Source organism: Drosophila navojoa, chromosome 4 (assembly GCF_054131105.1).
Source record: "Drosophila navojoa isolate 15081-1374.11 chromosome 4, UAZ_NAV_1.0, whole genome shotgun sequence".
Classification (NCBI taxonomy): Eukaryota; Metazoa; Arthropoda; class Insecta; order Diptera; family Drosophilidae; genus Drosophila; species Drosophila navojoa.
Genome location: NC_142892.1, coordinates 21,717,521 through 21,739,261, shown reverse-complemented (window position 1 = coordinate 21,739,261; position 21,741 = coordinate 21,717,521). Strand labels below are relative to the sequence as shown.

Below are 21,741 nucleotides of genomic sequence, written 5' to 3'. Positions count from 1 at the left end.
TGTTCATGTTTATGGCACCATTTTGCACAAAGTCAAATCAAGTAATAATAAGGAGTTCTCTGCGCATTCCCCAAATCCATCTCGTCTCGATTTCTTCAATTTCTCCGATTAACTGAGAAAACTCGTATCGCCCCACAGATGTTGCACCCATCGAAATCGAAATTGTAGCAGAAAATGTTTTCAGGAACTCGTGACACCTATGGCGGGCATTAGTATACGGCGATGGGGCTGCGACCCTCTTGTAAGTGTTGAAAATTACTGTCGACTTGACTTGTTGCCTTTTTGTTTTGCCAGCTTGCAATGCCAACTACAACTACAACTACAATAACAATTACACGAGCCATGTGTGTGTGTGCTGAAAGTTATTATGGGTGTCCGGGCAGTCGCCGGAACCCAGACCCGTACCCGTACCCGTACTGGGACCCAAAGGCCCATTAATGGGCAAAATTACTGTTTACAAGTGAAGCAGGCAGCCAGGCACCACTCACAAAGAGTCGCCGCCACCACTAGCACCACCAGCACCACCAGCGCCACCGACGGCAGCAACACTTTGGAGTGCAGGTTTCGTGTTAAAATAATAAACACATAGCGAAAATTGTAGCAGCATGTGTAGCGAGCAGACTGCATAATTCCATTACAGAGCTGCATGCCCCATCCATACCTCCATACTTCCATTCCTCCATTCCTCCACACTTGCATGCTCCGAGCAGCAGCTAGCAGCCAGAGCTGCCTGTCATAAGCCATAAACTGTTTTAGAGCAATATTTTTGCGTTATGGCCAAAGTCTTGAACTTAAGTTAACACGGCAACAATGTACTTAAAACTCTGTATTTATATGCCTGCTGCATAAAAATGCTTAAAAATAGTATTTAAAGAAATGTGTGTTCTATAACGACTCTGCCCTACTCTGTGATTCACTGAAGCACGAATCCTTGGGAGTTGACAATGCCCGAACAGGGTATCCCACAGTCACAAGCACCCGCCCAGCGCACTTTGATTTTTTTTGTTTTTTCTCTCTTTTTTGTGCCGAGCTTTTGCATTTTAAATTGCCAGACAGCGGAATATTGTGGCTAGTTTAAACAATTACTACAATAGCAACAGCAAAATACACAATAAAAAGCGAAAGAATAATAAACAGAGACAGAACAAAAAGAAAAAAAATAAAGTTTAGCACAATATGAAATTATTCTAATTACAATTAGTGTTAATTGTCACTTACGGGCCGGGCTGTACGTGAATATTTCGTAATTTGGCATGCTTAGGGAAAATTTGCATTTAAAATGAGTTTTTCTTTCTTGTTATTGTTGCTATTGCTGCTATTGTTTCATTGTTGTTGTTGTTGCTGCTCTGTTTTTGTAATTTTGCATTTTCAATTTGAGTTTAGCCTAAGCTAATAATAACATGAAAGTCATGGACGAACTGTCCGCATTAATGCATTAATTGTAATTACTTAATTATTTGCATAAATCAAAGTTTTGTTGCGGCGCCCAGCATTCATTTTAATGCAAAACGACATTCCCTGCCGCCCCCTGCCGCCCCCTACCACCCCCCTCACTCGATTGAAATGGCAATTAAAAAAGTTTCTGATGAAATGGATTGATGACTCTGAATCATCCTCGCCTACTTAATGACAATTTTATGTAGCTCGTCAAGTTGTCGTCTTTGCGTTTTATGAGTGGCTCAATGTAAGCCCTAAGCAGGACTTGATTCAGATTCCAAATGCCAGGCAATTAAAATTGAAAAGATTTAATTAAAGCAGAGGCAATCGGATTCATTGACGAATATTAATCGTAGAATGCTTTGCTTTGCTGAGAAAAGGATTAATCAGACGAGAAATTTAAATGGAAAGAAATGGATATACAGTATTCTTCTCCATATAACACACTTTAATGTAATTAATTTAATATATAAGCCGATTTTTGCTGTGACTTTTTAACATATTCAAAACGCGACGAATTCATAATAATCTCATCAAAGGAAAAGACGAAAACACCAACTGTCGGGGCAATCAAAAAGGTATGCCCATTTACATTGCCGACCTTCTCCCGCCCCACTCCGTGTAATTCTCTCTCGCCATACAATTCCCTTGCTGAGCTCTCGTACATTTCTCACTCTCGCTTTTTTTCTCGCCTTTTTTGTGGTTTTCTTATGTAAAGTGTCGCCGTCAAATGGCGTCGGACAAACTCAGCAAATGAACCGACCGAACGACCGACCGCACGCCTTGCCACATAAAGTGGGCGTGGCCGTTACGGCAAGGCCACGAAATCTGAACGCAGGAATCAAATTGAAATGACGCACTTAATGGCATTTATGGTTTATGCGCATTTTTATTATAATGCGACTTCGATTTTGTCTCTCTAGGGTCTGCCTCTTCGTCTGTCCGTCTGTCTGTCTCTTCGTCTGTCCGTCTGCAATTTTCCAACGTTTTGCCATTTTGGCCAGTTCATTTGGCAGGAGTAGGGCGCGACTGTCCAGCCGACTGTCGCCGACTGCAGTCACCCTCTCGCACGATTCATTTTGGCCAATTGGTAATTTTGTTATTAGTTACGCTCTTTGCGCTTCATTAATGTTCATTACACACAAATGAACCCACATCGATTGATATTTCTCTTCGTCTGGCGGTTACAAATTGCTCGCATATAAATATATATACATGTATCTATTTATATATATACATTTTTTATACGATTTGCGGTTGATATTCTGCGGCGTGCAATAAACGCGATGTCAGTATTTTTTTCTTTCTTTCTCTCTCTGTATTTATTTATACGATGGCTTAAAGGGTTGCCCGCCTAATATATTTAATTATAAAAATAAACATACACACACATACATACACATGGTGTATTTATGTAACCACACATACACATGCCCCTATATACGTGTGTGTGTGCAATATTTATTGAGGAAACTTTGAACTTTTGGGTTATGCGTCACATATGCTTGGGGGGGAGGCGACTGCGAGCGAAGTTTCGAGGGGTTCGACGCAGTTCACAAGAAATAAGAAAATAAAATTTATTGACGCAGCGCTCGGCACGCTTAATTGAACATTGCCAACTTGAAAGCCATATCCACTCGCTGATTGACTGAGCCAGCCGAACGCAATTTTTTATGACCTTTGAAACTTTGAAGCATGTAATTCGTTCTATTCCTTCCCAGGAGTTATTTAAATGGGCATTTGATTATGCGCCTAAGCAGCTGGAAATGTGGCCAGAGCCTGACCCAGAGCCTTGTTGTTGAAAGTGCAAGCGGTTTTTTAGTTTTTCCTCTTTGGCCTTTTCTTTTTTCTATTTTCCCTTTCCCTTTCCCTTTCCATTTCTCGTTCGAGTTTTTCTTTTTCAGTTTGCTTAGAAATTGTTTATTCTGGCTTTGCATTATTTTGGGTTAATTTGGTTATCTAATATAAAAGTGAACGAGCCCAAAGGGGTTGCCCAGGACCGCAGGCCACTAGGGGTTGATTATGCCACTTGAGCGGCTTAGGTTAAAACCATATGCTCAGCTCCAGTGCACTTTGAAGTGGCATGGAAAATATGATAAGCATATTAATATGATTTTCATTTTATTTTCGTGGCAGCAACAAGAACTTTGATTGAAATTGAAAAAGTGAAAGGAATGAAAAGCCTGAGCCCTGGGATAAGCCAGGGAAACATATTTACTAAAAAAGAACGGTACAATATGTTGCTAGGGAAGTGCACATTTTTAGATATTTAAATATATTTAAATTATGTGTACAATATATTATCCAATCAGTTCATGGACCTTCGTCTCGCACTATTTGTTTGTATCCTCACTCAATTTACTTGCTTTGCCTTCGGCATGACTTGTCCCCCAATCTTGAGTTGTTGCAATAAATTTCACGTTTGATTTCATTTGTTTTTCTTGCCGTACAAATTATTTGCATCCGTGGGGCATTCTGCCATTTTTTTGTTTTGTTTAATTTGCACAATTGCCGCTCATTAAGCACAGTTAAAATCCAAACAATTAATAAATTTTTAAGTGCAGCGCAAATTATGCACCTCTTGACCGACCCCTGGGCCCCCCTCAGCTCCACAAAAACCGTCGCTCGTCAACTGTGGGCCGCACCACCTGCCCGCCTGCTTGCACCTGCTAACCGCTCTGCACACAATACATTATTAATTTAACGACCCCTCTGCCCCTGCCCTCTGCCCTGTTTCAGGACCTGCTGCACGCACAACAAATGGCGCTTAATTTGCCAAATGGTTGGAGCCCCTGCAGCCTTGGGTAGTTGGAATGCTTTTCTTTTCCTTCTTTCACTGCTTATACTCTGCTGGCAAAGCTCAAAATGAGTTTGTTGATAAGGAAACTTTGTAAGTATATTTCTATATACTTGGCATTCTGTTTGTTATTAGTTTCAGAGTTCGAAAGGAGCTTTACGTTGGCAGTAAACAGAGTATCTGCAGTGCGTATACCCGCATTTGGTCTGTTTTGCTGTATGTTTCAGTGGGTGTTGCAAAAATATGAAACGCTCCAATGCACAAAGATGTAAAATACCTTGACTGGAAAATTCACAAAAAGCGGGCGGGGGGCGGAAGAGGCATAAAGCGAGCAGGCAAAAGTAAACGAACAGAACAGAAGCAAAGCTAAGTGAAATAAAGCACAAATGCAAAGGGAAACAAAAGTAAGAGCCAAATTTGCAACTTTGTGCAAACTTAAGCGAACAGAAAGGCCAGCCAGCAACGAAATTCATTAAAACTTTCCATTGTGTTTCAAAAATAACGAAAGACCAACAACAGCCAGAGAGGAGCTGGCGAGGAGTAGAGGGGGAAACACTAACCCATTGCGAACTAATTTGTCTGGCGATTTAGTAAAGATTTCGTTGCCCACATACCCTCGGCCAGTGGCGAGGGCTGTTAATGATGCGACAAACCCAATTAATACGCCAGACAAATAAAATGGTCAGCCAAAGACAAGTCGGAAAAACCGTTTAGCTACAGCAATAGCCAAATGTATATCTACACACGCACACACACACACACACACACACACACAGAGACAACAAACAGACGCGAGCGTGCATAATTTTTTCTTTCCTTTCTATTTTTGGGGCAAGCACATCCTAGTATATCTTAATATATGTATATGTATATGTTATGTGGCTGGCTCTAGGAGGACGGGGATTGTCGCCAGGACTGTCTGCCCGTCTATTTGACGACTGTGCGTGTGTGTGTGTGAGTGGTGCGTGTTTGTTTTAGTTAACCAGAAAGTTTTCTTAAAGATTTACGCTTAAGTTTTACGTGATAAAACTTTTATCACTATGACATTCGGCTCTGCTCTGGCAGCCGCACGAGCCGAAGTGCTGCGCGCGTCTTGCAGAGCTCTGCTGAGGCCAATTGCCAGCGCTGTCGACAGTGGAGAGTCGAATGAAACTGATACTGGATCGGCATTTGTTGGGCAACGATTAATATGTCTTTAAAGTTAAGTGATGTCATCTGATATGCGTAGATGGAGGAATATCGGATGCTGCTGGCTGCTGCAAAACACTCTGAATGCCAATCTCCTTTTATCAGCTCATCCGACATGACACTGTGCATTCCAGCTAATCATCGAGTTGACGTGGCCAACACTCATTCAACAGTCGGCAATTGGGTATCGTAAAGTCACGTCAGGCATCACACAAGTCAATTAAGTTGATCACATATTGAGATAAAATATTTTCGCCCAGCAGCAGATTCTATGCGAATAACTTTAATCGTGTCCTTTTCGGCAGCTGGGGCCGTGGAGCAGCCAAGTTGTGTTTATATTTGCTTGAGGATATTGGTCCAAGCTCATGTACGACTCATGTTCGTCGTCCCATGCAGCTATTTGCCAGCCCCAGCCCCAGCCCCAGCCCCAGCCCCAGCTCTAGTCCCAGTCCCAAAAACAAAATATGTATATCCGCTAACAGGTTGGGGGTATGTACGTGCCGCTGCTTACTCCCCCCGGGAATCAGTTAAGTATTTTGATGGCAGCGCTTATATCATCAGTCCAAAACTCAAGACCTAAGAAACTTTTTATTAACATAAATTATGACGCACAAACACACACACACACACACATACATGCACACACATGGCGGCACTCGTTATGAGAATGTGAGAGAGTGGGCGAGTCAATAGTTAAGCATGGCACAAGTGAGTGCATAAATTTCACTTGGCACAAACTTTGGCCAATATATCTATTAAACGTCGACGGTGCTTACCGTTATGGCGATGTCATGGCTGGCATCGCATGTGTCCAACTTGCGGCGGAAGCGTAGCACGGTGTGGGTGGCATTCTCGTAGCCCAGCATCAGCATGTAATCCTGGGAGGGATCCACGACGGGCTCCGTGTCGCCGTTGCGTGTGACGTGTCGATCCTGCAAGCAGAGAGAAGAGCACAAGAAAATTGTGTGTGAGCTTTTCCACTTTGGTTATTAATTGAAAAATTTACGAAAATATTTAATTTGCAGCATACTTTTCTGCGGCAGGCGCAAGCTCAAGCTCAAGCCCCACCAACAGCTCCCGGGCACACATTCATGTCATTTAACAAAATACACATACATATTATATATTAACGTATATATATTTATATATGTCTGCTGCGCTTGGCGCCCAGCCACAGGCACTTCGTAAGCTCCCAAAACTTGTGTGCATAACTTCCACGCAGCATCTGTGCGATGCGTTTTTCAGTCCTCCTTCATTTTTCTCATATACCCTGCATTTATGCAGCGCTCAAAAGGGAGTACTCCATGGCTCAAGCACGTCGGCTATTTTCAGCAAATATACATCCATTAAAGACCATTTGGACCAATCCAATAACATGTACACAGCTTTATAGCTATTCGCCTTGAGCTTTAAACTACATTCTACTTATTTCATATAAATTGTCAGAATTTTATTTGTGTTAATGCTTAAAATGTACACGGGCCCTTCTTATGTTTACTTTCAGTCTCCCTTGGACCCGGTTGCTCTTCGTTTCGCCTCCTCGAAATGTTTTCAGACTTTTACCAAGTTAAATTTGAGTAGGCGCTCCACCTTCATAGAGATGAAACCCCTTTCTTGACTGAGGTTTTTTTTTGCCTTTCGACTTGTTCGATTCCTTGGCACATGTTGGCCAGGCCTCGACACAGACGCCAGATGAGTCTGAGCTGAGCGTTGGGTGTATGCGATGTAAATTCCTATGCACACACACATACACTCACAAATACATTTGTATGCATGTATTTTGACAGGCCACTGTTGAAAATATTTGGGAGTCGCTTCTTTTTTTTGAGTGAGGGTTGCTCGGCTGCAGGGTCGGAGGGGGGCATTGGGGCATGCTCTGTGATTGTTGTTGGGCGGCTGCTTCGCATATTGGCAGTTGACTGCAAATGGGCGTTGTGTTTGCTATGCTCATGGCACATCCTTGCCAGCATGCGGCAGGACCTCTTGTGTTGTTTTTGGTATGGCAACAATTTTTTGATGATGTTGCAAAAGTCAAAAGTGCCCCCCATCGCCCATACCCACTTCAGTTCACTTCAGTCTGCTGCCAGCAGAGCACGGGTAATTGAAGCTGATGGAATTTTTGAGTAGTTTTCTATGTAGATATTTCAAATTTTTATTGATTTAATTATTTGCTGTCGTGTGTCATTTGTTTGACTGAAATCAAAGTGGTTCAGCTCTTAATGCAGTTACAGCCACATGTATGAACCAAACATGTATCTATATATCTATGCAGAGTGAGTGCTGCTCATATTGCACATTGACATTCTTTGAATGAGGTCGTATATGTGTGTGATGCTTTTAGAACACATTTGGGTTATGTTATTTCAGTGTATGCCCAGATGAAAATAACATTTAAATGACTTGAAGTGTGGTGGCTCTGGATTGAAAAGTGAATAATTGATTGATTGAATTGAGTGCTAAGCAATATGTTGAATATACTTATGCTAGATTACACTTCACTATCACATTGAATTTTCAAACAATTCTTTCAGCTTAATTTTGCATATGTTGCAGCTGAGAAGGATGTATACTTATGTTTGGTAGACATGTTCTCATTGGTGTTTGATCAATTTTTAGCTTTTGTGTAAGTGTAAGCGAGACAAATAGCATTCGCTCATGTCTAGCATTACTCTGCTATAGTACTGAGTAAGAATATAAGACTTCAGCAGGCAAGAGCCGTTGGCAAACGCAGGCATATACCATAGTATGTGAGTGAGCGAGAGAAACTTATCAATTTCATATACTCTTATAAGACTGAGCAAGAATATGAGACTTCAGCAAGCCAGAGCCTTTGACAGTCGTAGACATTTAAAATAGTATGCGTGGGAGCGAGACATAATTTTCTAATACTCTTGTACAAGACTTAGCAAGAAGCCTTTAGCAGTCGCAGGCATATATAATCGCATATGTGAGAGTGAAACAAACAGAGTATGCAACTGACATACTCTTCTTGAGAGTATCAGAGTAATCAATGTGCATGATGTGTGGCGGCATATGAAGAGAACAAACTCTTAGGACGATTACTTTTTAAGCGATTACTTTTTATGAACGATTGGCCACCTCTAGCTAATGTTTACAATTAATCTTCTCGCTCGCGTGCTCGCACATTATATAATCTTGCGGCAGCTGCTGGTCAATTTATGTTCTCACACACCAATATGGATTCGCTTGGTATTGGTAAATGTTCTATCATCTTTCATCCCTATCAGGCACACAACTCATACATAGGAAGCGTTTATATCTGCACTGAGGCAGCGATGTTCCGTTTCTCAGGCGTAGCCTCCCACTTCTCCACTGATACATTGCCCAACATTATGGAGTGAAACTTTTCTGCTCGCAGCTCTCGGCGCTTCCATCATCTAATTACAACTGAAATTTTCACACACCTGAGGCAGATGCAATTAATTTGCCCCAATTTATATCATCATTCCACTAGCAGTTCCTACGCCTCCTCTCCCACCCACTTCGCCCCCTCACCGCACACACTCCGCTCTCCCAACAACATTGTCCTGTTGCGTGTTGCGTGCTGCGTTGCCCACAATTACATGCCAGCATTTCATTAATCATATCACACGCTGCGCCATTTGCCATTTAGCTGGCTAATTAAAAGTTTGCACAAAACATTTAACATAAATTCTGCTAAATTTCTATAGTATGTATATACTATATATATGAATATTTCGTATCTATGCAAGAGATAGAACATTTCGAACTGTCTGCCTGTCTGCCTGCAATCAGCAAACGCATAATTCAAGATCTGTAACGCGCAGTTCCGTTCCCGTTGCCATTGCCGTTCCCCTCTCCCCATCCTCCTTGCCCCTTTTGCCTTTTGCCTTTCCCCTTGCTGTTTTGCACAGTTTCCCTTTTAATTTTACATTATCTACCTCTACATACACACACATTCGCACATTCGCACACCTTGACATGTTTCTCGCTTATCGCAACAGCAGCCAAAAGTCGCGTATACGTCGCGTATGCCGAGAGAATTGCGAGCATTGCGAGCGGCGACGGAAATTAAAAATACGCGCTGCAATGTTGCAAGCACCCAAGCGACGTTATCAAAATCAGCGTGTGCGTGGGCGTGGCAGGCGTCAGGGGGCAGCACTGAACTGGAGTGGCGCTGCCTGCGGGTGACGCGTTGTGCGGTAATTATGCAAAAGGAAGGCGCATAAATTTGCAATATTCTCAGCTGCTGCTGCTCTCTTGTGTTTCAAAAATGTTTCAAATGCCAACGACGTTTTAACTGCTCACAACTTTTTATGCGTGCAGCTCAAATGCCGCCAATTGCGTCTTTAGAACCCTAACCCACTGCGGGTACTCTGGGCAGAGTCAGGCAGTTTGCAACCTAGTTGTAAATGGCCATAACTGAAGAGCACTATTCACATACCACATACCATTCAGCAGTCAGTTGGGGAGCAGCTCGTGAGCCACCAACGGGATAGAGTATTTCAGATTCGATGAATTGTCGCATTCACTTTCTCATTCACTTAAAGTTGCATGCCAGGACAGCGTAGTGCGTGCAAAGTGGGACTTTCTGGGTTGGAGTTGGCTGGTTGCTGTTGGGACTTGGCCCTGGTCTTGGTCTTGGTCGCCGTTGTCAACGCACACGTTTTTTTAATTGCTGAAATTTTATCACACCTTCATGGCTGGCAGGACTCGTAAATTGTAATCCTTGTGCGCTCTTTGCCAGGGCCGGCTCCTGCTTGAGCAACGATGACGTCGCCGGTTTCCTTGCCCTCGTTTGCCCTTTCAGTGCTCGATGTTGTCATTAACGTCGCTGCCTCTTAAGCATTTAATAGCCTTGTCAAGACTTTAATGCCTTTTAGCTGCCGCCCTCTAATATGTGAAAGAGCGCAGTACGCTCAGAAAAAAAAAAGAGTGCGAGCTGTGTGTGTGTGTGTGTGTGTGTGTGGAGGGGAAATCAATAAAAGCAACGGCAAATTAAGCACCTTTACGCCGCTTCTCGAAGCAAGCAGGCAAGCCGCAGCGGGAATTTAATAGGATTATGCAACATTGACGTTGCGAGCAAAGCCAAACAAACTTATGTAAAGCCTGTCACTGCACTTAAGAGCCATACCCATACCCATGCCCATGCTCATGCCCATTCCTCAGGCCTTGAACCCTTTCGGCATCATAACATGCGCCTAATTGTGCTGATTTTCGCTTGATGAAAACTTTTGACACAGACACACACACAGACACAGACACACACAACAAACAAGCCGCCCATCAACAGCTACAGCAGCAGCAACAGCAGCAAGTGGCATTCCAAGTTTTGTTACGCCAAAAACAAACTTTAGCAATTTATGATAATTCAACGTCAGCTGGGACAGTTCAGTGCTCAGTATACACTTGAAGTACTCGCTATGTATCGAGAGTGCAGGGGACTAGACCCAGGCTCAGTCCATGACTGAGATGCTGCTAATGTAAGCTGGCAGGAGGCAGGCGTAATGGGAGGCAGGCAGGCAGGCAGTCAACCATCAACAACAACTGACAGCTGGCTAGCAGCGAAAAGCTCAGCGATAGACAGACAGAGAGACAAAGAAAGAGAGCAACAGTGAGAGAGAGACGGAGAGATTGATATGGCAAGACAGAATGAGAGAGTCTTAAAATATGCTTGTAGCACACATTAAACTTATTACCCCCACAATATAACCCCTCAACTCTCTGCCTGCCCCTCACACACACACACACACACACATAGTACATCTTTACATGCTCAGATTTTGCTTTATAAACAAATGCATACAGCAAAAGGGTTGGCTGCACACAGCACACAAATATCAAAATGCCAGCTATCTATCTACCCAGATGTGTATATATAATGTACACATATTTGCCTAGATATAGTCGATGCCGCATGCACAGTGCAGTGTGGGTGGGTCGGCGAGTTATTGTCATGTGTTTGTGCCTCGCTCAAGTGCAGCGGCTGAAGTTTTGAGAAAGGTTCTCAAAATGCGCTCCGACAGCTTTGATTTATATGTAGTGGAGCTCATGGGGTTTGCGGCCCAAGCAAAAAGTTCTCGGAACAGAGCAGGTGAGCGTAGGCAGGTGAACAAAAAATACAAAATGCCATTAGATGGGAAAGAACAGCCACAAGACTAACTAGCCTAAAAGAACATTTCAAGAGAAGACTTTCTCACCCAACATACGTATTTTAAAATTATTTTGAAAAGTCTTTTTCCTGAGAAGCATATAAATGGATTCACTTGATGTATGGAAAATATATATAACATATAAGTTTATGATATATAAGATTATTTATTATTAGGAAATGTTCCTCAATAAGAACTTATATCTTTGGCCATGATTCGGTTTTTGAGAGTAGAAAAATGAAGAGACGGGAATTTATTTGCTGACTTGCATTCATCTTTGGGCAGCATCTGTGATGATTTGCGTATCGTCTGCTTGATTAGAAAACCCTTTTGGCCACTTACGAGTCGACCCTCTTGCTGTCATCTATTACCATTTGGCAGTGCCAAAGTCTTGTGCAGCTCCTCCGCAGCCATTTGGTGGGACTGTAAATTGTTTTCCTGCGCTCTGGGCTGTCTGCCTGCCTCTCTGACTGTCTCTCTCTCTGTCTCTCTGGCTGCTTGGCCTGGCTTTGCTTGGCAGTGCAGCGTTTGATCTGTGCTCTCTGTTGTCCTTCTGTCTGCTGTTCGGCTTAGCAATCGACGATGTCAGCAGCCACAGTTGATGCCTCATGTACATTTGATTACGTATACGCCGGGCTGCCAGACCTATGCGCCAAAAGAGAAAGCGCCAGCGGCCAAAGCCATCAAGCCAGACACCCCATAGTCCAGAGCTCAACCCCTAAGCACCAACTCCGAGTCCGACTCCCAGCCCAAGCTCAAACCCAATTCCAATTGCAATCCCCGCACTGTCTGTGATGAAGATATTGGAATTGGCAGGCTTTCGACTTGAGCTTGTGCAAATTATCGCTGGAAGCGACTATATCAATTAATATAGTTAAAGTGCCTTTCCGACTCGACTCGCCTCTCCTCGCCTCGCCTCTGCAGGAGTCGGGCTGCCTGCAGTTCTGCCAAATTTAATCGTTTGAGTTACTTTTGAGGCGAGTCTCTTTGTTGACTCGCCCGTCTCTCCGTCTGTGCGTCCGCCCGTCTATTTGCCTGTCCATCTCATCTTGGAATTTGGTTCAGTTTCTGTTTGGCCGCCCCCATGCAATATCTCACAAATGCAGACACTGCAAATTGCCAGTTAATATTTTATAAAAGTAAACAGCAACAAATTGTGCAATGCTCCTTAGACTCCTCTGGCTGCCAATATATCGTATTATCTGATTATATTTGCCAACCTGTTCAGCAGCCCGCACGCAGCTGCATGCACAGCTGACAAACACTGAATTCCGTTTCAGGATCAATTCCCAGCCTGATTAGCAACATTCGCAAGTTGCAATTCGCCCTTAAAAGCCAGCGCTCCATGATATGGAATTGCATATGTGTAGCCACATATACATAATATTCAATAAATAAAGCGAAATGTATTTGAATTTATCTCTTTGCGGCAGGCATTGGTGCATTAAGCTTTTAACAAGTCACTCGCAAAAACTGAGTGGCCCATTAAAATGATTAACAAGTAACTGAAGCGACAGAAGGCATTGCACGACTAGCAGATACTTCATTGAGAACTAGTCACTGGATGATAGACTTGACTTGACTTGACTTTGTTTGACTTTACTCTGCTTTACTCTACCTTATCTACTGCTTTTGCAGCATACCCTCTCAGGTATCTTAATTAGTACAGGGTATGGAAATATGTGCACACATCTGCATACTTGACATACCGTGCCATTTATGTGTATCAATATGTATGCATATATTTATAGGCAATTACATTCGCTTTGTTATGTTGTGGGGAATGTGCAGTGCAGCGCAAACAATCAAAGTAGTTGGCCATAACAAAAAACGTGGCTACCGGATTAATGGACAACCACAGTGGTAACTGCTGCTCATGCACTCTCGCACTGGAGACAAATAAAAGTCATATCAACTGCTGCTAAATTAGATTTAATTACCATGGAGCATGCATTAAGTTAGCTCTAATGTTATGCTAAGCACTGTTATTTCGCTCAGTGTATTCCCAGTGGTGCTTAGACCGCAATCTCAGCTATTTACCCCTGGGCCAGCAAAGGGCTGTCCCATTTGCATTAAACATTTTTGTTTTTGTTATTCTACTTTTGTTTATTTTTTTTTTTTTTGTTGCTGCTCGAGTCAACCCTTTGAGCAATTTCGGCTGCTCTCTTTGGCTCGGCTGGTCGTTCACTCAATTAATGTCATGTAAGCAACCCACTTAGTTGGTTTCCACTGTAACTCGTGCAACATCAAAACTGACACACACACACACACACACACACACACACACACACACACACACACATACAGAGACATATCAAAAGGCAAGCAAATTCAATTAACAAACTTTGCACGTCACTCAAAATTAACTCTAGAGCGTTGAGGCATCATATCTCCCGCTCCACTCACAGAGCAACCCCAGCCCCTCAGTCCCACCATCCCTTTGAACTGTTGACAAATACCCAAGGAAAAATGGAATATATAGCTATATGTATATATATAGAGAGAGAAATATATATATATATATATATATATATAGAGTATATATGCGATATGATGACAAAAAGTGTGCGACTATTTTATATCACTTTCAATTGTCCAGCGGTTGCCGCCCAAGCGCTGTTAGCGGCCACGCCCACCCACTGGGGGCGGCACAGCCCAGCACATTATAATATAATGCGTTTTTATAGTGGCTGCAAAATAAAGGAAAAAGCAACAGCAGGAGCAGCAGCAGCAGCAGCAGCTATGATGATGATATAATAAAAAGACGAAAAATTGTATTTGTCATATTGTTAAGCTGATGGCTGTCAGTTTTGGGTGCGCGCTGGCTGATGCTGATTTCTGATTTCTGACGTTGACGCGTCGCCTCTGCTGTTTGGGTGTCGCTTACAGTGCGCTACTGTGTGTGTGTGTATTGAGACCACTTTTTAAATACGCTGTGTAACGGCTGCCATCGAAATCTGTTGAATGTGACAGACACACACACACACACACACACACACACACACACACACACACACACACACACACACACACACCCACACCCACACACACACACACACACACACACACATATATACATGTGCGCAGACACAGCGATTCGAAACTAAAAGCAAATTCAAATAAATTTAAAATCCCCTTGTGCATTTTTAGCGACAGTCGAACTCAGCCTCAGACTGTGAGTGAGTGGTTGACTCTCTCTCTCTCTCTGTCTCTCTCACTTTCTCTGTGTGTGTGTGAGTAGCTACGTGTCGTTTAGCATAAAGGCAAAATGCGATAGGCAAAGTGAGCGGTTGGGCCCGCTGGCCGAGGGCTGTGCGCCCTTAAGGGCTGCATTTATGACACTCCATTTGTCAAGTGAATGAACGGCGCCCCGAATGAAATGAAAGTGTGCAGAAACTGAGGCTTGGAATACGGAATTTGGTTTTTGGAATCGGGATTGGGAATGGGAATGGGAATGGGAATGGGATTGCGATTGGTTGTGCTCTTGGGTTACTCACGGACAGACAGACGGACGGATAGACGGATAGAGGCAGGGCTGACTGTTTGACTGAGTGCGCAATTCAATTGCGTTGAGATTTTTTTTCGCAGCCCAGCTCAGCTCAGCTCGATTTCTTTTTGTTTTTGCCCAGGCAAAACAGCTGACAGTCGCTTCGTCCTGTCGGCCTGTCGTCCCGTAGTGGGAGACTGGAGATTGACAAACCACGCCGGAAAGTGTTTTGTTAAATTTTCTGTTTGGCAATGCTGACATTGACGTTTATTAAGCGTTTTTGACACTTCTGCCGCAACGTTATCTGAGCCACCCACCCACCGTCCGTCCGCCCGCACTCAGCTAAGACACCACTCACTGTCAGCTGCAGCAGTGCAGAGACGCAACATCAACGTCTGTATTTTAAAAGTGTTTGGCATTAATGTTTTTGTGCAAAATTATTTTAATGAGCTCTGCGCGGTTGCCGACAATGTGGCTGGCGGGTTGAATCATTAGACTTGAAACACACATACATACATGCATAAAATGTATATATAAATAATATAAGCATATGTTTGTATGTATATGTGCCCGCATTTCGGTCGCTTAGCAGCTGCTCCCCTTTGGCTCTTGCTGTGACAGTTTGATAGACTGTCAAAGTCGAGCTCTAACGACTTAGTTCTGACACAAAGCCAATAGCGATCAAATGTATGAAAATGCATGCCAAGGACATTAGGACACACACGTAATGTGCGAGTATTGTAAATACGACAACCTAAATCAGCATCATGGCAAATCAGAACTGTATATGTATATTGAATGCCAAATTGGAAGAGTAAAAGGAAAGTTTGATTTTCGAACTCTGCTAAATTTTAATTCTGTTAAATTTGACTGTAGCAATAGTATAAGAGTAGGGCAAAGAGTTTGCAGAATGTTATTTTTAGTTGAGTGAGTTTGCGTCTTTGCTACACGTCTTCCACGTGTATGGTTTGTGTACCCTCTACTTCTTATTGTGTGAGGGAGGGAGAGAGAGAGACAAACATAGTTATGGCTGAACGTAGTCAGCGGTGTATCTGAGTGAGAACGCACTGAGTAATTAGGCCAATCAGATCAATTTGACTGTCAATGGTTGAAATGGCATCAAATGATGAATTCCAGGAATTCGCGCTTTGAAACATATACAAAATAATAACATAAAGTGTGTAATTGTGATTTATAGACAAATATCTATTTTTTAATACATATTACAAGGACAGTCAGCAAGCACAATATTTGTACATAAATTAAAAATTTTACTCATATATATGTATGTTAAATATATATGTTTTCTCTATTTTTTCCTCAAGTCCCCAGTGTGTAATTTTTAAGCGGCTCTTTACAATAATTTAGATTTTTTCTCTATAAATGTGCTCTGAAATAATTTTCTTATGCATGCATAATAAATCTCAATTCAGAAATATTTGTCGCCTGTTGCCAGCGCACACGCACACACACCGTTCCCAAACGCTCACGTCCTTTTTATAGCATACTTTTGCGAGCAGAAACGTACAAAAAATTTTATTTCAGAGCAAGACACAAATCCTTTGCCTAATTACTTGTCTGGCTTTGGGCTTTGGGCTTTTGGGCGTGCAAGAGGAACTCGTTTCATTTTCGTTTCTATTACTTTTGCTTTTTTCTTTTTTTTTTGCCAATTTCCGCATCCCGTGGCATTTCCTTGTCGCCGCCCCGTCCAGCATCCCCTTGCTATTATTAAGGCTATAAATCCATGATCGCTTTGATATGAGCTGGCCCTTTTTATTTCATTTTTATAAATGCCCAAACGTGCAACGGCCCCTCGTTCCCCGCTTGCCGTCTCGCTTTCCCTTGCTTCGCTCTGTGTGCTCCAATTTCAAGGCAAATTTACGCAGGCTGCTGCCCGTAAAATAAAAAGAAGCACCAAAAATACTTTACGTAGGCAGATAAAAAATGTAAATATCATTGTTTGCGTCATAGTAGAGACCAGGCGCAGGACCAGGAGCAGGCAGGGGGGCGGGCAGATGGCACTGCGGCGCTGTGGAGCTGCAGGGCTGGCTGGGGGTGGCAAAGATGTTTTTGAACTTGGTGCAAAAAAGGTTAACAGCGACATTTGCCATTGTTTCGCCTTGACACACACGAACACACGAACACACGCACACTCACTGCCCCGAGTGCTGACTGCCTTTGCATTTCTTTCCCTGATTTTGGACTGTTCTCGGCAAAAGGTTCGACCCCAAGCCCCAACCAAAATATGCCCCAGGGAATGAACACCTTATCGCAACTTATTGCATCCGCCGGCAACAATTTGGAGACGGCCTTGTTGTTCTCTTCTTTCTACACAGGACTTCCCCTCTATGTGTATACAGACAAATATATATGTATATATATACGATATATATTTTTTGTTGGACAATTCCGTTTTATACACACATACTTTCGCTTTTATGTTGCTGTTGTTGTTGCTGCTGTTTCTGTTGTTCCCTGCGGCGTCTGCGTAAAACGTTTTAATTACATTTGTATGTTAAAACTCCAATTGACGCCTGCCCGCACGCCCGTCCGCCCGTGTGCCCGTCTGCCCGTCTGCCCATCCGTCCGGCCGCTCGTTCGTGCTGTCGCCCCAAACGCTTTTGAACTTTAACAGGGTTGTGTGTGATTGTGATTTTGATTGTGGGAACGGGCGGGCGGGCGGGCGGTGTTGTGGCTGGGCGTCTCAGTGTTTGTGTGGGCGGCGATTTAGGATATAACTAGATTGCTATATAAGACGTTTTTGATGTAGGTAAAAGGCAATTTGCGCTTGTCGACTGCTTGTGCTTGCGTTTGTTTAGCTCGTCCTCAATTTAATTTAACTAAACTGTCAAATCAAAAGCTCGAGAGCAAGCAAAATTAACCAAGCGCTTAAAGTCAGCCCAGTCCTTGAAAGTCCTTCGCGTTCGCTACTCAAAAGCTGTCAGCTAAAGCGGCTAACACTTGTGTGTGTCAATTTTATTTGATGAAAATACAAACACAAACAGACAGAGTAAGAAAACGAGAATGAGAATGAGAGTGAGTGAGATAGAGAGAGAGAGAGAGAGAGAGAGAGAGAGAGAGAGAGCGGACTGAATGAGTGGCTTGTTGCTATTTGTAGAGCGCCTGATTACTGCCAGGACAGCACCCCTGACAGCCCTGGCAGGCAGTCGCCCTTTTAGTGCCAAGTGTTATCGGTAAACAAATAAAAAAGAAGAAAACAGCAGCTGCAGACACACACACACACACAGAGAGAGAAAGTGTGAGTGAGGCACACACATGCCATATTTGTTAACTCTCTGTTTGCTCTAAGGATAATTTTCCAGCCACACATACATACACACACACACACACACACACACACACACACTCGTACTCCCATTCCATTTAGTCTATTGTTCCCATCAATTCCCCAATCTTAATTCACTCAAATTCGATTATTTCTCGTGCACTTTGGGCTCTGGTGGGTCTCTCCTGCCCTTGCCCAATCGCTTTTTATTTCCAGCTGGGGTCCTCTCATTGAGGTTAAAATAAACTTTCGAAAAGGCTAAGAAGTCATTTATTTTTACGTTTAAATTGCAAAAGCAACAAATGAAAAAGAGAACAACACACACATACACCCACACACACGCAGCAGGCAAAAAGTTGCAACAATCAGCAACAGCAACAACAATGAAAACAACGAAAAATGAGTGCGCCTGAAAGCTTTCTGGGTCAATTTCCAAACAATTTCCAAATGCTCTACAATTGAGCAGAGCGAAGGAAATTCGGTATATGAGCAGGATTATAAATAGGAAATGTTTAATCTGCGCTTGTCAAATGAAAGGCAACATCGAGGAGTCGACAGGAGGAGCTGCTCAATCTGATTCAGTTAAGAAGTTGACTTGTCTAGACTCTGGGCTTTATTTTCAAGCAGACATTTTTATTATCAATTTGTTATTCGATCTGTCAGCTAGACATTGCATTAGATAAACACAATTGTAAGCGCGCCCCGTATCCGATGCGGCCATCTGCATAATTCGCAGCATTCGCACTCTTGGGAGTTGGCCAGAGTCGAGTGAGCGGCAACCCCTGTCGCCAGCGGCCAGCCCCGCAGCTGGTGCCCCACACCGCCCCCCTTCCCCTCTCACACTCTCGCACGTATCCAAAACAATTGCTTTACCTGCCAAACAACTCATTGCTAGATTAACTCAATTGCCTTAAATTGTAGCGCACATGGCGTGCGCACCCCGAACAGACAACGAGCAACAACACCAAAAAATAACAAGCGAAAACAAACCCCAATGCGAAAAGGGGGCTGGGGAGGGGGGAGTGCTGCAGCAGGCCCATCCAATATGGCCAGAACGAATCGAAACGAAACGGAACGCGGCACTCAAGTGTTTTGGGTTTTGTATCTTTTTAAATTTTACTTTTGTGCAATCGGATGTCCAATGTGGCTGGCCCAGTTGAAAAGTCCAATGAGTTTGGCTGCTTGGTCGAGTAGGTTTGTTGGTTTGCTTTTTGCCTGTTATTTCCAGCTGAGTCACGCCGCTGAAATGGCGCCCATTCACACCCCCACACACACACACAAACACAGAGAGAGACAGCCACCCACACCTGCTGCACACGTGCCTGTGGAGAGCAATAAAATAAAAATTGAAAACACAAAGGATTTATAGCTTCAATAGGTTTTCAAGGAGCTACCAAGCTCAGCACAATTGCTCACCCACTGCACCTTTGGCGCCCGGGTGGGGCGGCTACACTGAAAACAATAATATTCGTAGTCCATCGAAGCAGACATATATATATATATATATATATTGTATATAGCCAGACATTTCATTGTTTATGTGTGTGGGTGCGCCACAGATTTTACTTTACTGATTATTTCTTTGCCTTTGCCCTTTATGCAGCTCTCTGTCTCTCTCTCTCAATCTGTATCTCTCTCTTTGTTTCTGTATATGTTTTTTTCTGTTTTTTTACACTGATTGGTGTATTTCCCGTTTGGTTTTGACGCGCCTAGAGCCATGTGGCTTTGGCTTTGGCATTGAAGGTTCGGGATTTCGATTGGGTCGCTCGGCAAGCTGCGGCTTTTTACCTTTAGCACATGCAAAACAAAAGGGCTTGCAAATTGAGTTTTGTGGGCGGTGCTGTGCCTTAGCGTGATGTGGCACATCCAACCCACCAACCGCACCACCTGCCGCACGGCCCCCCACAAAAAGGTGTAAATAAATGCGCTGGGAATTCGTCAGTCAGCCAACTTTTTGCCTTTAATGAGACGGAAACAAAGTTTTTCACAAAATAAAAATAACAAAAAAATGAAGAGCAAAAGAAAAACAAATGACAAAGCTGCTTTGACTTTGACAGGATTTTATTTTTTTGAAAAATCTGCCTCCTCTCCTCCGCCCGCCATCGCTAACTTTTGCTGTTTCCCTCTCTGGCTGTCTCTACTACTCATTTTCCCAGCTTGCTTCTGCTTTTGATTTTTCCCTCTCTCTCTCTCTCTCTCTCTCTCTCTCTCTCTCTTCTTTTCGGGTAAACCAAGTGCTAGAGCAATATAAAGTTGTGGCCGTTGTTGGCAAAATAAAAATAAAATTACTTTAAATTTGTCACAATAAGCCACCGCAACGCTCTCTAGCCAGCATACCCTGCAGCGGGCATATCTAGTTCGTCACACAATAAGCCATTTAAAAAGCAGCTGCGCTGGTAGCTCTGGAGAGAGTGGACTGCCTTTGTTAATTGCTTGACTAGTGTCCACCACCTGCGCCTATTGTGGGCTCTGAGCTTTGTGGCTCATCTTTGAGTGTGCAACAAAGGCGAAAGTTTAGTGTCAGCACTCAATGAGAGAAGGCACAGCTTGACTATATTTTATAGAATTTTATGATCATCATCATTCATATGGCATAAATTATATATATGAGATACTCAGTTATGTCTAGATTCGAGTTTATTCTTAAATAATATGTCCTTGAATAACTTTGTGGCGATCTGGCATCACTCTTGCTTTACTAATCCATACATAGGCTCAGCACATAACGGCAGAAGGCAATGAAAATTTTATGATTTTCAGATTCATGTTTCATAAATTTCTAGCTTAAAATCGAAGCCCTTAAATCACATATTTTAGTGGCGATCTGGCATCACTCTTGCGTTACTAATCGACATATATCCACAATACTATATTGTATTTATATCTGGGTGATCTAGCATCACTCTTATGATATTTAATTGATATAGTCGATATAAAAGGTCGAGATATCAGAAGAGTATTTCATCTTCGGCTACAGTAACTTTAGAACTTTTTTGCGTTTTATTAAAATTGTTTCAAATTGAGGTCGTTTGGTTGTGGTCGCGGCTAGAAGGCAGCGGGAGCCACGCGCTGGGCACCTATCCTCTTCTAATAGCACAACAAAAAGCACACTAATGGACCATATTGTGCTTGTGTTTTCTTTTTCTTTCAGTGGTTTTTTTTTTTCGCTTTCCTATTTGGATTCTACTCCGGCCGGCGTCATTTTTATTGCGAATTTAGGCATCATTAGTTACGGTTTTTTAATAAAAATACAAATACAGCAAGTACCAAAAATATTAGATATGCCCAGCATATTTTTCTCCTCAGCTCGACGCCAGCACGAAAAAGTTTGATTTGTGAACATGAAGTAATATAAGTGCGCCTTTGGGTGCCATTGTGCTGGGCGCGCTTTGTGGTCAAGCTTTGTTGGTCC

General features: G+C 43.0%; 1 protein-coding gene across 1 annotated transcript in view; it reads right to left on the bottom strand.

The window, feature by feature from the left end:
• Nucleotides 1-21,741, bottom strand: part of olf413 (DBH like monooxygenase olf413) — a 144,858-nt gene that overhangs the window by 44,736 nt on the left and 78,381 nt on the right. The window contains exon 3 of the mRNA XM_018102291.3: nucleotides 6,199-6,354. Coding sequence (XP_017957780.1) covers nucleotides 6,199-6,354 — 156 coding nt within the window. The remainder of the gene's footprint in view (nucleotides 1-6,198; nucleotides 6,355-21,741) is intronic.